Source organism: Egretta garzetta, unplaced genomic scaffold, assembly GCF_000687185.1.
Source record: "Egretta garzetta isolate BGI_Z169 unplaced genomic scaffold, ASM68718v1 scaffold644, whole genome shotgun sequence".
NCBI classification, from domain to species: Eukaryota; Metazoa; Chordata; class Aves; order Pelecaniformes; family Ardeidae; genus Egretta; species Egretta garzetta.
The window spans coordinates 343,381-362,620 of NW_009259452.1; the positions used below are offsets into that span (position 1 = coordinate 343,381).

The following is a 19,240-nucleotide window of genomic DNA, read 5'->3' on the forward strand; positions in this document are numbered from 1 at the left end:
TGTAAAAATTTATTAATCCTTAATATACTTTTAAATGTGAACATGAACTGTGTATATGTACTCCAAAAGTAATGAAGGCTACAATAAATAAATAAATGATGTTAATCACTGTTCATATGCAAAGGCCTTTACTCTTTTATTACCTAGACATAAATGATAATTACAGAAGAAAGCAATACAGAGATTTACATTTTATGCATGCCTCGGGTCGCTTTTTAGGCTCGGGATCCTCACTCTTCCTCTTCTATCTTCTTATGAAACTCCCGGCTCTTCACTCGGAGCTTGTTGACCTGCGACTCTGCAATGTCAGCCCGCTCCTCAGCTTCCTCCAGCTCATGCTGGATCTTGCGGAACTTGGAAAGGTTGACATTGGACAGCTCCTCCTGTGCGGGGAGAGGGAGTCATCAGTGAGGAGCTCAGGGCAGGGGTTTCACTCCTCCTGTGCCCCAGCCTTGCGGGGCTACGGCTCTTCCCTGGGAGAAGGCACAAACCTCCACCCTCTACACCCCACTCCTTACGCATAGGCCTCACACAGACCTCCTCATCCTCCCTTATTCTGGACCCCACTCTGAAAAGCTTCACCAATACTGAGCCACTCTCAAGGAGCTCTTTTGTCACTTGGATTTGTCGTTTGTGTACTTATTCTCCCACTGCTAGCTGCCCAACTATCAGTGTGATTCACCAGGTTAAGGAAGAGACCCTGAAGCCACCTGCTCTTGATTACTAGCAGAGCTGCTTGAACTTCTCAGCCTGTGGGTGTGGCCCCCAGGTTTGTTTAGTCTGACCTCCTGTATAAAACAGGCTGCAGAACTTCCCTGAGTTCATCCCCGACTGCTGTAGGGTGCCCACAACTCAGCGAGGCCTCATGACACAATAGCAAAGTGGCGTGGCCAAGACCGTTGTGTCTTGGGAGTTTCTGTCATGCCCCTTTCCTGGTATCCATACTCATCTCAATGAGCGTGCTGCCCCGATGGAAGGCTGCTCTTGCCCGTGCCCCAAGCCATACTTACAGCCTCCTCAGCTTGTCTCTTGTAGGATTTCACCTTCATTTGCAGCTTGTCCACCAGATCCTGCAGCCTGAGAATATTCTTCCGGTCTTCCTCAGACTGGAGTGGTGGGTAAGCGGGGAAGAGAGTGAATTATTGGTTTCTCCCCACCAGCTGAGCTTAACAATTCCCCTTGGGGATGCTGTCTGCAAGATTTGACTTGCTGTGGGAAAACTCTGTCAGCCCAAGGAGGCCTCCGGCCTTACCTGGTAGGTCAGCTCCTTCACCCTCCTCTCATACTTGCGCACACCCTTCACGGCTTCAGCGCTGCGCTTCTGCTCAGCATCAACCTCCCCTTCCAGCTCTCGCACCTGCAATGAGAGGCCCATCTTTGGAGCTTCCCTGGTGGTTACTTACGTGACGTGCTCACTCGTGCACTTCTTCAGCTCTTCTGCCATCATGGCTGCCTGAGGAGAGCAATGAGTCAAAGGCATTTGGGGGCTGGAGACTGCCTGGGTGAGAATACATCCTTCATCAGCAGTGAAAGGAGCCCCCAACTCACATCCGTGATAGCCTTCTTGGCCTTCTCCTCAGCATTGCGGGCTTCCTGGATTGTGTCCTCCATTTCACTCTGAATTTGGGAAATGTCTGTTTCCAGCTTCTTCTTGGTGTTGATCAAGCTCGTGTTCTGTTGAAGAGCATCAAAATCACAGTTTTGTTTTTTGCAATTCACAATTTGAAATTTTATATAAAGAACCTTTCATAAATGCTGCTTTTTAATAGAAATTGTGCCATCAGGTTGAATGGGATTCTGTTCTAAAGGGGATGTGGTGGTAGCTCTTAGTTTCTCAGCTGTGATGTGCTTCAGTATTTCAAGAACATCCTCTATAAAGTTTCTCCTCACAGTTTCTCAGTCAAGAGAGAAGGAATTTAGACTTATTCATAAAAAAGATATAATCTTTCCTTACCATTTTCAATCTAGTGGCAGTAAAAAATTTTAAATGGTGCTATAGAATACATATAATGACATTGTTATATGATGTTAGTGAGAGTATTAGTGTATTGCTATTTTGTTAATGATCAACCTAAATTTGACTTTACAGTCTAAAATATAAATGTCAAAGCTGTTGAACTCACTTAAGTTGTAGAGTAAGTACGTCACCTATATCTCTGGTTTGGTTACTTGTAATGTGTCTGCACTGTAGTCCAGTGAAATTCATACTTTATATGCAGCTGAAAAGTCAGTTTTAATACTTGTTATCCATACTGTGAAAATTACAATGCAATTTACAAAATACTGATATGGTTCAGCCAGTCTTCAATTCTTTTATATGTATGGAACAAAAGTATAAATACTAAATATATTTATACACTGACCTGGGTGTGGAGGAGCTGAACTCTCTCGCTTGCATCCATCAGTTCCTGCTCAGCCACCTTCCTCGACCGCTCCGTCTGCTCCAGGGCTGCCCGCAGCTCTTCAACTTCAGCCTGCAACAGGTTTGCTCTGCGCTCCACCATGGCCACCTGCTCCTTCAGGTCCTCCTGTGACCTGAGAGCATCGTCCAAGTGTATCTGGGTATCCTGGTGAGAAAGACAAGACGAATTTTGAGACGTATTATTCCTATTTTCCTATTTCCTATTTTCACATCACTATAGAACTGATAGAATTGTAGAAATGAAAAATGTTTAGCTGTGTCAGAAACCCGTAAGCACAAGTCTTGTTGTGCCGTACCTTGAGCACTGCTTGCGTGTTTCTCAGGTTCTTCTGTGCCTCTGCAGCCACGCGGTTGGCATGGCTCAGCTGGATCTCCATTTCATTCAGGTCTCCCTCCATCTTCTTCTTCAGCCGCCCTGCTCCTGACCTCGGCGTCCAGGGTGCTCTGCATGGACTCCACAATCCTGAGGTGGTTTCTCTTCATCTGGTCAATTTCCTCATCTTTCTCTGCTATCTTCCTGTCAATCTCAGACTTGATCTGGTTGAGCTCGAGCTGGAGGCGCAGGATCTTCCCCTCTTCATGTTCCAGGGAGGCCTGAAAAAAATATAAAAATAAGTCGTATAAATGACAATGTCAGTACATGAACTATTGTCTTGAAGAATAATGAACAGCATGAGGTCTGAGACTGTAGTAAAGGAAAAAAAAAGGATATCTGTGTATCCAAAGACTTTAATGGTGTCTAAAATGCCCTGCTGCTTCTGCCTGGAGTTTAATCTCAATGCATATAATGGCAGAAATGCTATCTGAGTTTAGGAACAGAAGGCTGTACCTCAGCTTCCTCCAGGGAGGCTTGGAGTTCTGATTTCTCCTGCTCAATCTGCTTCTTGACTTTCTCCAGCTCATGGATCGCCTTTCCTCCCTCGGCAATCTGCTCCGTAAGGTCAGCAATCTCCTCTGTGGGAACAAAGAACAACAGCATGGTCAGGCACACAGCCAAATGGGAAGGGCCCTGCCACAGCAGGGTGCCAGGCATCTTTGCAGACCTTCAGGCACAGACCCATGTGGAGTGGTGGTGAGCGGTGGGGAGTGAGAAGGCCCTGCCAGGAGCAGAGGGCCAGGGACTTACGCTGCAAGTTCTTGTTCTCACGCTTCAGCGTTTCCAGGTGATCCAAGGACTCCTCATAGGCGTTCTTCATCTTAAACAGCTCCGTGCTGAGAGAACGAGACTCCTTCTGGGAGGCTTCCAGCTCAGCCTGCGTTTCCTCATACTTCTGCTTCCACTCTGCCAGGATCTGAAGAGAAACGGGGCGTGAGTATGGATGTGGCAACCAGGAGGGGAAGCTCTGCCCATGAGCCCCAGGTCTGGAGCCCAGAAGACCTTGTCAAAGTTCTTCTGCTTCTTATCCAGAGCTGCGCAGGCAGCATTCGATCTCTCCACGTCAATCATCAGGTCCTCCACTTCATTCTGCAGCCTCTGCTTTGTCTTTTCCAGGGAGGCACATTTGGCATTGACGGCTTCAACGTGTTCCTCTGCATCCTGCAGGCGCTGTGCCAGCTTCTTCCTGGGAGGTGGTAAGTGCAGGCCCCAGTGAGGAAGCAAATGGGAGCCTGTGCTGTGCAGCCAGTATGTTTTTCACAAGAGCACACTTAGGCACTTGGTAGCGTGTGATCTTCATTTACACAGATGAATAGGACCTCTCCCAGCCAGCCACTGTATTTCGATGTCTGAATCCTGGGCTACAGCAATCCACTCTCTGCTATTCACACTATCATGTCTCTGCTCTTCCATGTCTGAAGAGCTTTGCTGCTTCTGCTTTTCCCCAGTGCCTACCTGCTCTCAGTTATGCTGTCTCTTCCTGGCACCCCACCCCAAAGCAGAATATTAACTTCTTCCTGACAATATCACAGTGGTCTCCTCCAATTTCCATTCTTAGTCTCTGCCAGCCTTCCCCACATTCCCCACATACTTGGCCTCCTCCAGCTCCTCCGTGCGCTGGATAGCGTCCGTCTCGTATTTGGTTCTCCACTGGGCCACTTCACTGGTGGCCTTGGGTAGGGCAAGCTGCAGCTCCCCCTTGGCTTCCTGCTCCTCCTCATATTGCTCCCGCAGCAAGTCACAGTCGTGGCGAGCAGACTGCAAGGTGTGGGCCAGGGCATTCTTGGCCTGGGGGAAAAATAGTAGTGCAACAATGAAAGGAAGTATCTTGGGAAATGTCCCATGTTGATGGACACTGGATTATTCTGCTGTGAGAATGATGGCAAGCTACTGAATGAGAAGTGAAGAGTGTGATTCTGCAAAAGAATTAATGGATGGACTGTAGGGAAGGGGGAGCAAAGCTAATATGGGAAGATATTCCTGACTACCTAAGTGCTTGTTTTTCTCCCTCTCATCCTGTTGATTCTGTGATTTCATATGTTTTGGATAAAACCTTCTCACCTTTATCTCTTCCTCTAGGTGCCTCTTGAGTTCCTCAATCTGTTGGGTGAATGCCTGCTTGCCTCTTGACAGCTGAGATACCAGAGCATCCTTCTCCTCCACCTGGCGAGAATATTCACCTGGAAAAGTTTACAGATACACAAGGCTTTTATTGCCATTGATGACAGGACTGTGGACATTTTGGGATGCAAAACTGGATAGTTAGCAGACTATGTAGAAGCTTATGATCCCATTTCATGCCTTTGTCATTAGAGAGGAGACATCGCATGTTGGACAGACGATGTGCCCAGAAGGGTCATTTCTGCATTAACTCACTGGCACTACACATTTTCACATCAGAGTTGGGTATGTCTTACCCGATTCTGTCTGCAGACGAGCTCTTTGAGCATTGAGGTCATTGATCATGCGCTGATGCTCTTCTTCTTTTGTCTTAATCTCACTTAGTTGATCTTCCAGTGCGCGACACATTTTCTCCAGACTTGCCTGTGTGTCAACATACAGAAGGGCAATGGTTAACCATCAACACTCTCAATAACAAGAGGTGCACAAAGTTGCACCGTATAGACTTCCACTGGGGCAGAAATACCTGTAAGGTATTTGTGTACCTTGGCTTTGGAGACAGACTCCATGTTACTGGCCAAGTCGTCAATCTCCATCTTCAGCTCGCTCTTCTCCTTCTCCAGCTTCTGCTTCACTCGTTGCAGGTTGTCGATCTGCTCCCCAAGCTCAGCTGTGCTGTCCGCATGCTTCTTCCGCAGAGTGGCAGCCATGGCTTCATGCTGCAGCGTGGCCTCTTCGAGGTCGCGACGCATCTTCTGAAATTCTGCCTCACGCTTCTTGTTCATATCAATCTGAGCTGCGGTTGCCCCTCCTGCTTCTTCCAGGCGCTCGCTGATCTCCTCTAGCTCCCTCGAGAGGTCAGCCCGATGCTTCTCTGCTTTTGCCCGAGAGGTTCTCTCTGCCTCAATTTCCTCCTCCAGTTCCTCAATACGAGCCTGGGGAACAGCAGGGAACCTTCACACCCAGGCCCTCCTCTTACCTGATGAATTTCTGAAAAGTGGAAGGGAAGCAACAGAGACTTGCCTGCAGCTCCTTGATCTTCTTCTGTAATTGCATGCCCAGGGCTTGCTCATCCTCAATTTTGCTCTGGATCTGGCTGATTTCAAAGTCTTTCCTTTGCACAAAGCAGACCAGGTTAGAGCTCAAAGAACAAAGACAAGTGCACCCACCCAGCACTCGGGTGCCCCACAGAGGTACTTACTTCTTCAGTTTCTCATCCAGCTGCTGCTTATCATTTTCCAAATCCATGATGCTGTCATGGGCCAGCTTGAGGTCTCCTTCGAGTTTCCTCTTAGCTCTCTCAAGGTCCATGCGCAGTTTCTTCTCTTGCTCCAGGGACCCTTCCAGCTAAAAAGAACAAGACCATCAGTGCCCTGCCAGCCAGGTCTAACGCCATGCCTGTCCTGTTCTTGCTGGATGCCTGGGGGCTTACATCGTCCACTTGCTGCTCCAGCTTGGTCTTAGCTTTGGTCAGAGTATTGACTTTGTCCTCTTCTGCCTGCAGGTCATCCAGTGTCTGCTGATGGGCCTCTTGGAGGGCTTTCTTCTCTTTTGTCAACTTGGCAATGTTCTCGTCCAGGGCTGCCATCTCCTCTGTGAGGTTTTTCACCTTTGAGAAGAATGGAGCAAGTGCAGATAAAGGAATGCCATACTCTATAACAGAAAACAGGGGCTTTTTTGCAAGAGGGACATCTGCCTCCTACCTTGTTTTCAGTGGCATGTTTTTCCTTCTCCACTTTGGCCAACGTTAACTCAAGGTCATCAATATCTTTCTTCAGCTCTGAACATTCATCCTCCAGTTTCCTCTTCTTGGCTGTCAGCTCAGCATTAATTTCCTCCTCATCCTCAGCCCTTTCAGTCACTTCCTTAATTTTGGCTTCCAGTTGGATTTTGGTTTTGATGAGCTGGTCACATCTTTCCTCAGCATCAGCTAAAGCATCAGCTTCCTGTAAGAGAAATGTAATTTTGTTTGCTAATCACAAGTTTTAGGAAAAGCTGAATAGAAAAAGGGTATTTTCTGCTGAAAAAAAACCAAACACGGAAGTATTATTTTGTATTACCTTGTGGAAAATTATTTTTGCACTGCCTCTTCTAAGTCAGAGTAGTTTTGTATTCTATTTAATTTTTTTACTCTCATTAATTGTGTCTCTTTGTATTTATTGATATATAAATATCTAAAAATATTTTTTCTAATGTTTTTGATTTCTTTACCTGAAAGTGAGTAACTGAATACAATTGTTCACAGATCTTTTTTTATGTCTGTAAAAGCTTTTCTTGGCAAGACTGACTTAGAATTTATCTTCTTTGTTGCACTTAAACTCGTCCATAATCTAGATGCAATCGGTGGTTTCCATTTGAATCTGACACTATTCTGAAGCTATGAATACTCAGACAAAAGAGCATTGTGTAAATTTTGCCAAATCTTTTACCTTCCAGAGGACATTGAAGACACACATAGGACTGACAGTTACGAGGTAAAGGGTATTTGTGTCTTCCTGGAACACTAGCTGCAGGAGGACAGGTGGGATACCATAAGAAATGACCTAAGGCTCTTTTATTTAGGCAACTGATTAAAACCAGAGTATGTAGTCAACTAAATTGCTCTTCAGACTATGTTAATTGTATATACTAAACCTCTAGTTACTACAGTTGGACCTTATATTGTGACCTTGCATGGAGAAACAAATGTCTAGGCATAGAGACTTAAAAAGTCATTCCCACCTTAGAACCTTATATTATAATGTCGACACTGAGTAGTCTGAATTTTACCTTTAGTAATTCAGATTAAAATCTTTCCTAAGGCAATTTAGTGTGCAGTATGAGAGTTCTGTACTAAGAGAGGATTTAGACCTTACTTACTTTCCCCTAGAAAAAATACTCACAGCCTGCACTTGCAGTTGCAGATCATTTTTCTCCTGCAGCAAGGAAACCATTTTCTCCTCCAACTCCTTCCTCTTTGCCTCAGACTTTGCAAGCTCTTCCTTGGTTTTCTCAAACTCGCCCTTCATGTTGGCCATCTCCTTCTCAGATTCTGCACTCTTCAGCAAGGGCTTGATCTTGAAGAACAGCTTCATCCAGGGCCAGTGCTTCACATTCATGAATGCACGAATGTTGTACTGGATGCAGAAAATGGACTCCCTGAAGCATAATTAAAACGTACATTGAATATTTTCAGTATGATGAGTGTTAACACTTCCCCCTAGTACAGCGACTTTAAATGAAGGTAAGGAATGTCTACCTCCTCTCCACCATTCTCCGATACTCCACTCTCATCAGGAAGCCCCTGCACCTGGCCTGTGTGCGGGTGATGAGCTGTGCCAACTTCTCATCCCTCATCTCCTCCAGGAGTCCCAGCAGCCCAGCTTTGAAGAACACCTCGAGAAAGGGAACATTGCAGCACATCACTGGCAGGTACAGCAAAGCACAGGCACATGAAGAGTGAGTCAAGTTTGTACCTTGGTGTGCCCAAATTTGTACTGGGTGTGGTCCACATCGATTGACCCAAGAAGCTTCTCAGAAGCCTTCTTGCTATCGATGAACTGTCCCTCTGGGATAGCACTGGCATTAAGCACCTTGTATCTGTTAAATGAAAGGAAATATGAATGAAAGCAACCTCAAGTCATAAGGTTATATTGTTTATTGAAATTAACAGCAGTTTTTGCAGAATCAGGCTGAGTAAGTTGGAATTCCATTCCTTGTTTAGAAATACAATTATAATGAATCCCTAATCTGATAACAAAGTTAAGGAAACTTTTATTGTCTTTAGGTGATCAATCATAACTGAAAAGAGGACACTCATCTTCAGCCATTTCAGTCCAACACCTTTTTCACTTAAACTGTGCTGTAGAAAATTTCAAGAGAGGAACATTACCACTACGTGTATAGGAAGAAAGCATCTTCCTCTGAAACTTGCAGTGATCCAATGGCCAAAGCACTCTATTTGTGTTTGTAATTTTTGTCTGAGGATCTGTTGTAGCCACATCCCAATCTGCATTTTTTAATCTTGTGAGCATTGGCTTATGTAGTTCTATTGTGCTTCCATATTCAGAGACAGTGGCAAAGTTCACCTTTTTGATGAACAGCAATCAATGAGGACAACTGCCTTATCTTAATTTCTCAACAGTTTCTCTTTTGCTAGCCATACATGCTGCCTTTGGTTATACATTCCAGTGTTTTCCCTTTCTTTCAGTTACAATCAGCTAGAGTTGGCATTAAAAAATAGCCACAAATGTTAAAATAGTTAGGATGTACAACTTATGCGGTAAAGACAGAATGGAGAGCAGAAAGGACACTGACCTCTGTTTGAAGTCTGCATAGAGAATTCTACTGGGGAATCCCTTCCTGCAAATTCTGATCCCTTCCAGCACACCGTTACACCGCAGCTGGTGTAGCACCAGTTCATGCTCCATGGCGCCTAAGCAAATAAGACAATTATTTGATACTTTATGATTAAGCATAGATGATAATAGCTGCCTCACACTATGATTTGTCTCTACTGAGGTTCTTACCAGGTGTTTTTGTTTCATTGGGGATGATACAACGCACAAAATGGGGATGAGTGCTGCGCAGATTGGTCATCAACTTGTTTAAGTTCTCCTGTGGGTTCATGAGCAAAGATGTTTTATTAACAAATGGTACCTCTGCAGTTATACTGTCAGATGTGGGAAAAGTGCTGGAGAGCAATAATGGATTATTATTACCACCTACAACCATCCTAATTCGGGTTTTCTTCCACCTTAGAGTCTAGAGCATAAGAGAAAGTCCCAAACCTGTGTAATGTGTTTTCATGAGACCGAGCTATATATCCAGTCATATAGGACACCTATGGAGAAGCTGACCAGAAGTTCTTGGCAAAACGTATAATTCTGAGTGAAAGATGACACTTTGTGATCACCAGATTCTCACTCTGTGGAAGACACTGACTATCGATGGGAACAGAAACATAAGCAAAATAGGACAAAAGGGAAGAGGGGTAAGGACCAAGTTTGCAGAGAAGGATGGGAAAGGGAAGCTTAATGGCATTAGGTTCTACTTGTGAGGATATATTTGACAAAGGTTCAGCAAGGGTAAGGCAAGAAAGACTCCCTGTTCAGTGAGAATGGGGGTCACAAGTTGTAGAGAAAAGGCATGAATGGCAGGTCCTACAGCACCCCTTTCTAGAAGTGTTTTTAAAAGCAAACCCATGAACTATCTCTGATTTTAGCAATCGCTTTTACTAGCTAGGTCCTAACAGTTCTCAGTTTAGCCCTGGTTTGGAGCAGGGGTGCCAGGGCAGGTTTAGGTTAGATATTAGGAAAAATTTCTTCCCTGAAAGGGTTGTCAAGCACTGGAAGGGGCTTCCCAGGGAAGGGGTCGAGTTCCCACCCCTGGGGGGATTTAAAAGCCGGGCAGATGAGGTGCTTAGGGCCAGGGTTTAGTGGTGGGATGGCAGGGTTAGGGTAACGGTTGGGCTTGATGATCTTAAAGGGCCTTTCCAACCTAAACTATTTTATGATTCTATGATTCTAGGGGAAAAGCTGGTCAGACAAATACCCCTTTTACAGTGTGAAAAACTGTTCAGGATGCCTGATAGTAGCTAGATGCCACAGGTGTTGAAACAAGAGTGTTTCCATCTGCCTTAAGCTCTGCCCATTGGTGGAAAGGTAACTGGTCTTGGCATTTCCCTATTGATTTGTCTTCATATCTATAATCATGTGCAAACAATTATGTTATGTATTATGTTATGCATTATCATGTGCAAATGCACATACATTTGCATGTGCCGATCCAGACTTGAGATTTCCTGAGGCAGGTAGCCAGATAGATACACCATTGTCCTCCCAAGGCAGGGGGAGAGGGGGAAGAGTTTGTACTCATGAGTAAATGAAAATGTAGCTGGACCAAAGTATTTTTTCCAACATTCGAAGAAAGGCTAGGTTAAGATGTATCTTCCTCAGCTGGCCTCAGCTGACTTGCAGTCAGCTCTTTTATGAATAACTGAAGAACTATTCTTGATGCAGAAAAATGTTAATAGGTGCATTAAAATGGCCTTGCTGGAGTTAGTGTGAGGTTTCACACTCTTCAACTCAAAAAAAAAAAAAAAGAGAGGAAAAAATTAGGGAATGACTATACTTACCCTGAAAAGAGCTGATACAGTCTGGAAAGAAGAACCCTTCTTCTTGCCTCCCTTTTTGCCACCACCACTCTCTGAAGAACACCAAAAAAAGATGATTTTACAACTTTGATTTGTAAATTTTTTCTCGATGAGGCTGCAAGGAGCTTCTTCATGTGTATCAGTCATGCTAAGAAAGGAAGCTAGGATGCAGTGGGAAACAGAGTCAACACTCAATCTAAAGGAACACAGGACCAAAGGTGTGGGATAATCCAAGGGATTATCATGTGAGTGGAAGGCCCAAAATACATTTGGTCTTTTCCTTTATTAATAAATTCAAGCCATGGGAGAATCTGCACCACAGGTAGTTTCTTCAGAACACTCTGGCTGATATTAGTGGCTCTGATAGAGTCATTAAATAAAAATGAAAATATTAATTTCACAGAACTGACCTGCCTCTCCTCCAGCAGAGGCAAAGAGTAAAGCCAGTGTCTTCATGGATGATTTCTGATACAGCCCCACAACAGTTTCATTCAGGGGGTCCTTGTTCTTGTCAAGCCAGCCAGAGATGTTATAGTCCACTGTACCAGCATAGTGCACCAGGGAGAAGTGGGCCTCAGCCTTGCCTTTGGCAGGCTTGGGCTTCTGGAAGTTGTTGGACTTGCCCAGGTGCTGGTCATAGAGCTTGTTCTTGAAAGAGGTGTCAGTTGCCTTGGGGAACATGCACTCCTCTTCCAGGATGGAGAAGATGCCCATGGGCTGGAAGAAGCAGAAGGAAGTAGGAAAAGGTTAAGAGGCAGAAAGAAACACAGATAAAGAAATAGCTTCTTGAGTGGGACAAGATTAACACTCTCAGTGATTGTTCTGCTCAGCAGAGCAAAATGTAAAATAATTTCAATTTATATATTTGCAATGTCACATTAAACCTTTCAAGCTACATTTGTAAATATGTAAAAAAATAATGCATTTCTGAAAATATTAGATGTGAATTATACAAATACCTTCTCAATGAGCTCAATGCAGGCAGCCAGGTCCATCCCAAAGTCAATGAACTCCCATTCAATTCCTTCCTTCTTGTACTCCTCCTGCTCCAGCACAAACATGTGGTGGTTGAAGAACTGTTGCAGTTTCTCATTGGTGAAGTTGATGCACAGCTGCTCCAGGCTGTTGAACTGCAGAATGCAGAGAGATTTACTTGTGAAGTTCAGATTCAGGAACACTTTCAATCTTCCAATAGGTTTTATTTTCAACTTATTAAGGTCTCCGTGACTGGGATCCTGAATTTCTGGTTACGGGACCGGCATATTCCATCCTCTAATATATCCACTCTTTCAGGCCCTGGCACTGTCTCAACATGTTTCTGAGCTCTGAAAAGAGTTACAGAGCTTAGTCCAAGTCCAGCTTTTAATCTGCTTGAATTTATCTACACTATCAGTCTATTCCCAAGCTTTTACAGGGAATCTGGCTTCAGCATTAACAAAATCTTCACTCGAGATGGCATATTTTAACTTCCTCAAAACCCGTCTCTGCTATTACCCATCAGTTGTTCAACATTTTCGTATCAGTTTTCAATGTAATTTTCACTTCTGCATGCAACAACAGACATCTATAAAAACCTGCTGCCCTTCTGGGATAGTATGAGAACCACAAGAGTGCTATTCCTACAGGAACATCAGGATTATTCAATAAATAAAACCAATCCATAATTAAAAAAAAACCCCACACCCTCAAACTATTCCAGTGTCTTAATGCCCCTTCCGGGAAATTTGTATGAAGATCCTCCTCTTACATCAAAGATCTCAAAGCCAGCAATGTCCAGGACACCAATGAAGTACTGTCTGGGCTGCTTGGTATCCAGCTGCTGGTTGATGCGAACAACCATCCACAGGAACATCTTCTCAAACACAGCCTTTGCCAGGGCACCCACTGAATTGTATACCTAAAATAAAAACTAGAAGGCTTGTAGTCATCATGCAGAGCAAAAGAGGAAGTCCGGAGGATTTCCCAACCAAACATTGATTTTGTTACCTGCTGCACGGTTTGACCCTTTGTCACATATTCATTCCCAACCTTGACTCGGGGGTAGCAGAGGGCCTTGAGCAGGTCAGCTGAGTTCAGACCCATCAGGTAGGCAGCCTTGTCAGCCACTAAAGAGCAAAAATGTCAGCTGTTAAGGTACTGGCAGACATTAGTGTTCCTTTAAAACAAGAATTGAAAGGTACTTCTAGTAAAGATAAAAAGATTAGTTAAGATAATAGTAACGTGTTTGTAGTTCATCATAAGCAACGTTCCCCAGTAATTATGGAGCATTTACACTGGCTATTTTTTCTTCAACTATTCTTAGCTTATTTTGAATTCTGAATGAAAAATCAGTTTAGAGACATTTAGGTAGGCAGACTTTTCAATAATAAATGCTGAAAAAGAAATAGAAAAGATAAGCCTGTGATGATGACCAGGTTGCAGACAATTGCATATTGTCTCTGAAGCAAATACAGTGCAATTTTTTTCAGTGACTTGTAGTAGGGTAACTTGAAAGACATAATACTCACGAGAGGACAATGCCTAAGTGTCAGCTATGCCTTTACGAATCTACATGTGAGCTAAACATATGAGATGAAGGGCTATTTTTAGAAGTGCAAACAAAAAGTTCAGCATTTTACCCTCTATTAGTGCATTTACTACTGAATGCAAACTCTGCCAGCAGCCCCAGTATGTAAAACAATTTGTTCAAGAATGCCTATACAATTCACATAAAAATCATGATAAACAAGTATAGCAGATTGCTGCATGAATATTGGACATGATCTAGCAGTCTGAAAATGTATCAAGAGATATTTGGGCTAGAAATTGGGCAAAGTTTCTACTGTGTGAGGACAGTGAAGTACTGGAACAGATTGCATGTTTTCCTCAATGTTTTCAAAAGCAGATAAAGAAAGAAAGATTGCACAGTAAATAGGGTGCACAGGAGGTGGAGAAGATGAACGGCCACCGTCATCTCCCAGCTTTTTGAGCAAATAAAACAAGCAAAACCAAAAATCACTTTGCCAAACTGAGAAATTTTTTCACAGGTTCAGAGTAATACTCAGAAGGGGATTACACTGTGCAATATTTCAGAAGAATCACTGTTACATACACTGCTCCGAATGATTCCAAGATTTGGTCAGCAAAATACCATCACTTAGGTAAAGTAACAGCTATGATTTGCAGCCTACTCTACTATTACTATTCATCAGTATCAGTTTCATTGCTAGTGTATTCCTTGTAGTCACTTGCACTTATGTTTTAACTTTCCTAAAAAACCCCCCCAAACTACACACACTAAAAACAACTCAAGAAAAAAAACCCTTAGTAATACATGTTTATGATATATGCAAATAACTCTGGTTTCGTGGAAATATGTCCACGATCTTCTAAAGGAATGCACCTTTGAACACTTCTAGGCAAAGCAAACGTGATAGACATATCTTAGATGTCTATTCTTCAAGCAGAAGTCCTGGAGACATGCTGAGACTCTATGGAAAATGTAGAGCATATGAGCCACAGTTGCAGTACTAACTGACGTTCCTTTTTAACCCCCATGTACAATGAGAGCATGGGGGTTTAAAAAAAACCTGACGATGCTCTCAGTTTGGGCATTGTGAGTAGTCTCCAGAACATGGGCTTTGAGGCAGAGCAGCTTTAGGACACTGGCTTCTTGTCGCCTAGAAACAATACTGTTAGGAGGTGACTACAGCTGATGGTAAACGATAATGGCTACCTGGATGCATAAACTTAAGTGAGTGAGGCAAGTGGCTACCGGTTCTGTGCCAGGTCTGGGAAGCTGCTGCTCAGTATTGCAGCAAAGCTTGCTTTTCTTCTGCCTGAGTCCTACTGTGTCAGCCAACGGCAGCGTACTTTAGGATTCACTGCACCTTATACTTTGCACAGTTCCAAATAACCTGCATCGTCCACTGAGTTGTGTTCTTCCAGCAAAGTCCTCTGCTTAGGACACACTTGTAGTCTACAAAACTGGCGTCTGGGGAAACGTGCAGGCTGAGCCAATGAGTCAGTGCTGACCCTGAATTGCTGCCTGTATCAGCAAGTGCTGTGGTATAGACTGTGCTCCGATATATATTGGGCTGGTACCTTCTGTGCCGTCTGGCTCTGCCTGCTCCTCACGCTGCTTCTGCTTGAACTTCAGGTTGCCGTAGTGCATGACAGCCCCCGTCAGCTTGTAGATGGCTGTCTTCTCATCAGCAGTGAAGCCCAGGATGTCAATGGCACTCTAACAAAAGGATCATTAGAGTAAGGACCATGCCTGGTAAAGGTCAGAGTCCGCCTAAGAAAACTTCTGTGTGTTACTTACGTCCGTGGCCATCAGCTCTTCCTGGTCGTTAATGCTGGGAACCGTGATCTCACCTTGACTCACATACTGGTAATCATATGGGTTGGTGGTGATCAGGAGCATCTCTGAAAAGAAGGAGGAAACACATACAGATCCAATGTAATTGGCATGTGAAGGAATTAAATGGTGTTCTATGACCTTTGTCCAGAGCCCGTTAGTGATCTTTCCTACCGATTAGCTCTGGCTTCTTGTTGGACATGATCTGATAAAATATGTGGTAGCTTCTTTCTGCCTTGAGCTGGAAAGTGACCCTGGACTTCTCCAGCAGATCTGGCAAGGACGGTAGGACAGAGTTAGCACAAGATCTGAGGAAGGCTGGAAGGAAAGGGATTGGGCCGGGAGGGTCACTTACAAGTTTCAATGTCAGCAGAAGCCAGTTTTCCCGTGGCACCAAAGTGGATTCTGATGAATTTACCCTGAAAGCAGCAGCAAAGTCAGTTGAGACCTATTTTACCAATCCTGACTACAAGAATCTTTGAGTCAGTGCGCTGGTAGAAAAAAAAGTAATTTTGTCCCAGACAACAACTTACAAAGCGTGAGGAGTTGTCATTCCTCACTGTCTTGGCATTACCAAAAGCCTCCAGCAGCGGGTTGGCACTGATGATTTGATCCTCAAGTGTCCCCTAAAATAGAAATCTTATTGTCATGGTGTAGCTCATAAATTAATTTGGTAGTTGCAGGTTCCTACCCCTAGGACCTCACCTGCATTTTGCCTGATGGCTGCTGCTCTTCCTTCTTCTTGTCCCCGCTGGCCGCAATTGTTGCGAAGTACTGGATGACACGCTTTGTGTTCACAGTCTTCCCTGCACCAGATTCTCCGCTGTCAAGCCAAAGAGAGAAGCAGAGAGCGCGTGGTCAGGCAGGAGGTCCCCTGGCACCGGGCAGCCCCGCAGGGACCTGAGCAGGGCGTGTACGTACGTGATCAGGATTGACTGCTCGCGATCTGGGAAAGAGGCAAGAATGAAAGATCGTGTTAGCAGCTGACCTGGGTCACACTGAGCTGAATGAGAAGTGAAGCTGTAAATGTGAGCTGAGGCTTCTTCAGGAAGTCCAAGAGTACCCAACTCCCTTCCAGGTCCTACAGTAGTAAGTATAAGCCCAAATGGGTGCATAGAGCTGTCAGAGGCATGTGGTGCTGAGAGAAACTGTGCATCCACTTGTCCTTCACACAATTCTCATCAAGAAATCTAACCAAACTGCATATCTGTATTCAAAATAGAGGATTATGTGGAATAGTAATACATAATTTTCTGCATGGCCCCATATAAAGATTTACATTCAAAGGCTCAATGTCTAAATGGTTAAGGAGTCATGTCCCTCACAGGTCTGTACTGGCACCAGCATTATTTAATACATCCAATATTGACATATGTTGTGGGATTGAGTTCAGCCTCAGTAAATTTGCAGATGATACCGATCTGAGTGGTGCAGTTGAATACACCAGTGGGAATGGATGCCATGCAGAGGGATGTTGACAGGCTTGAAGACTGGGCCTGAACATCATGAAGTTCAACAAGGCCAAGTGCAAAGTCCTGCACCTGGGTCGGGGCAATTCTCAGTCCAGACTGGGGGCTGATTGGCTTGAGAGAAGCCCTGCAGAGAAGGACTTGGAGGTACTGGTGGATGTAAAATTGGGCATGAGCTGGCCATGTGCACTTGCAGCCCAGAAAGCCAATCAGATCCTGGGCTGCATGAAAAGATGCATGGCTATCAGGGCAAGGTAGGTGATTCTGCCCCTCTACTCCACTCTTCTGAGACCCGACCCTCCAGCTCTGGGGTCTCCAGTACAAGAAAGACATCGACCTTTAGAGTGGGTCTAGAAGAGGGACATGAAAATAGTCCGAGGTCCAGAACACCTCTTCTTACAAAAAAAGGCTGAGAGTATTGGGGTTGTTCAACCTGGAGAAGAGAAAGCTCCAGGGACGCCTTATTGTGGCCATTCAGTACTTAAAGGGGGCTTATAAGAAAGATGAAGTGAGACCTTTTACCAGGGCCTGTAGTGACAGGGCAAGGGGAAACAGTTTTAAACTGAAAGAGGGTAGGTTTGGACTGGATATAAAGAAGAAATGTTTTATTATGAGGGTGGTGAGCCACCGGAACAGGTTGTTCAGAGAAATTGTGGATGACCCATGATTAGAGGTTCTCCAGGTCACATTGGACAGAGCTTTGAGTAACCTGATCTAGTGGAAGATGTGCCTCCCAACGCCAGAGGGAAGGACTAAAAGGTCCCTTGCAGCCCAAACCGTTCTATGATTCTATAATGTTTTTCCATGAACAACGAAAACCCTTGAGGGGCCATACGCTTCTTCCCTATTGCACTCTTTACCGTCTTTTTTTCTCCTGACTACAGTAAATTGTTTCTGGTTCTGTTGTTTTAATTTTCTGGTACACAGACTGTATTTAGAGCAGAAGAAGGGAAAGGGATAGAAAGAACCCACAACAAGGGAATCCTGAACTCAGTAGCACAGACAAAGAAAAGAATGAAAAGGTGGAAGCAAAACTAGCATCAACATATAATTCTATTTAGTTTTCTCATGTCATAGTTTTATCAAGACAAATCTGAACATTTGTGATATTGATGTTTCCTGTAGCCCTTTGACAAAATAACTTCACATCATTAGACACAATTTTCAGATCACATATGGATTTGGTGCCCTGTTCACTTTCACTATTTCATTATAGACATAATTATATTCCTTGCTCCACCTAGTCCATTTGGCTTATTGTTTTTCCTAACACACTAACTATCTGAGGTAAGATACTTCCTTTTCATAAAACTTGACGTGAAAAAATCCTGTTTAAATTAACAGTGATTAAAGCTGTGACTGAAATAAAAATCTAATGCTATGTTAAGAAAACATCAGGTTATCTATCAGGGAAACTCGGTGATTACTTTTAAAATGTCTCCTGCGATTACTTTTAAAATAAGCCACTCACCAGTCAGCATGAACTGATAGGCATTGTCAGAGATGGAGAAGATGTGTGGAGGGGCCTCCTGGCGCTTCTTGCCTCGGTAGGCCAACACCACCTCCGGGTTGTACACCGGCAGCCACTTGTAGGGGTTGACAGTGACGCAGAAGAGACCCGAGTAGGTCTGCGAGGAAGGGAGGCAGCACGTTGGCTTCCACGTAGCCTGGCAGAGCAGTTCCTCCAGCTACCCAAAGGAAGACTGCTGCTGGTACTTACATAGATCATCCAGGCTGCGTAACGCTCTTTGAGGTTGTACAGCACAGCGGGTTCGTGGAGGTGGGTCATCATGGCCATGTCCTCGATTTTATCGTACTTGGGAGGGTTCATGGAGAAGATTTGATCTTCCTTTACGGTCAGAGTCTGTCAGAAGAAAGAAAGGTACATGCACGTCAGCTAAGAGCCCAGAGTGGGAATTTAATACTGTTTGTAAGTCTTTTATTTTACCCACCTCTCCACCTTCAGTCTTGCAAGTGACCTTCCCTGATTCTTTGCTCTGGATTGTCCCTTTCACATAGGATTCCTTAGGATGGGCCACAAAGACAGATGTCTTGGCATCGAAAGGCTTGTTCTGGGCCTCAATTCTCTCCTTCTCTGACTTTCGGAGGTAAGGGGCTGCCTCCCCAAAGATGGCCATCTCAGCATCTGATGACATGGCTGTACTTTATGGAGTGCAGCACGGCACAGGGCTGAAATGGAGAGACATGCTACAGTGCTGAGTGAAGGAAGAAATGCCTTTGCACCACACACCTGACTATCTGCAGTGTTCTGCTCTGCCTATTCTTAGCATTTCGCTCTCTAGCTTATCTGTTTTCACCCTAGATATCCTGCAATTTATTTAGATCCTAAAGAAGAGAGTTGTCTTTGAGTTAGATTTTT

At 44.3% G+C, this 19,240-nt stretch overlaps 1 protein-coding gene across 1 annotated transcript; it reads right to left on the bottom strand.

Moving 5' to 3' along the window:
* Nucleotides 1-230: 230 nt before the first annotated feature.
* LOC104124787 (myosin heavy chain, skeletal muscle, adult-like) lies at nucleotides 231-19,016 on the bottom strand. Its single transcript, XM_009637164.2, is given in 38 exon segments — nucleotides 231-383; nucleotides 1,011-1,106; nucleotides 1,253-1,453; nucleotides 1,549-1,674; nucleotides 2,364-2,567; nucleotides 2,719-2,836; nucleotides 2,838-3,016; nucleotides 3,252-3,376; nucleotides 3,549-3,714; nucleotides 3,801-3,984; nucleotides 4,390-4,586; nucleotides 4,860-4,978; nucleotides 5,216-5,342; nucleotides 5,465-5,854; nucleotides 5,943-6,033; nucleotides 6,121-6,266; nucleotides 6,352-6,528; nucleotides 6,623-6,865; nucleotides 7,802-8,057; nucleotides 8,158-8,294; nucleotides 8,375-8,498; nucleotides 9,216-9,333; nucleotides 9,428-9,515; nucleotides 11,035-11,105; nucleotides 11,463-11,769; nucleotides 12,012-12,182; nucleotides 12,800-12,949; nucleotides 13,039-13,157; nucleotides 15,136-15,274; nucleotides 15,356-15,459; nucleotides 15,566-15,664; nucleotides 15,747-15,810; nucleotides 15,925-16,017; nucleotides 16,097-16,214; nucleotides 16,313-16,337; nucleotides 18,332-18,488; nucleotides 18,581-18,724; nucleotides 18,813-19,016. Coding segments are annotated over 38 exon segments (5,730 nt in total).
* Nucleotides 19,017-19,240: the final 224 nt, after the last annotated feature.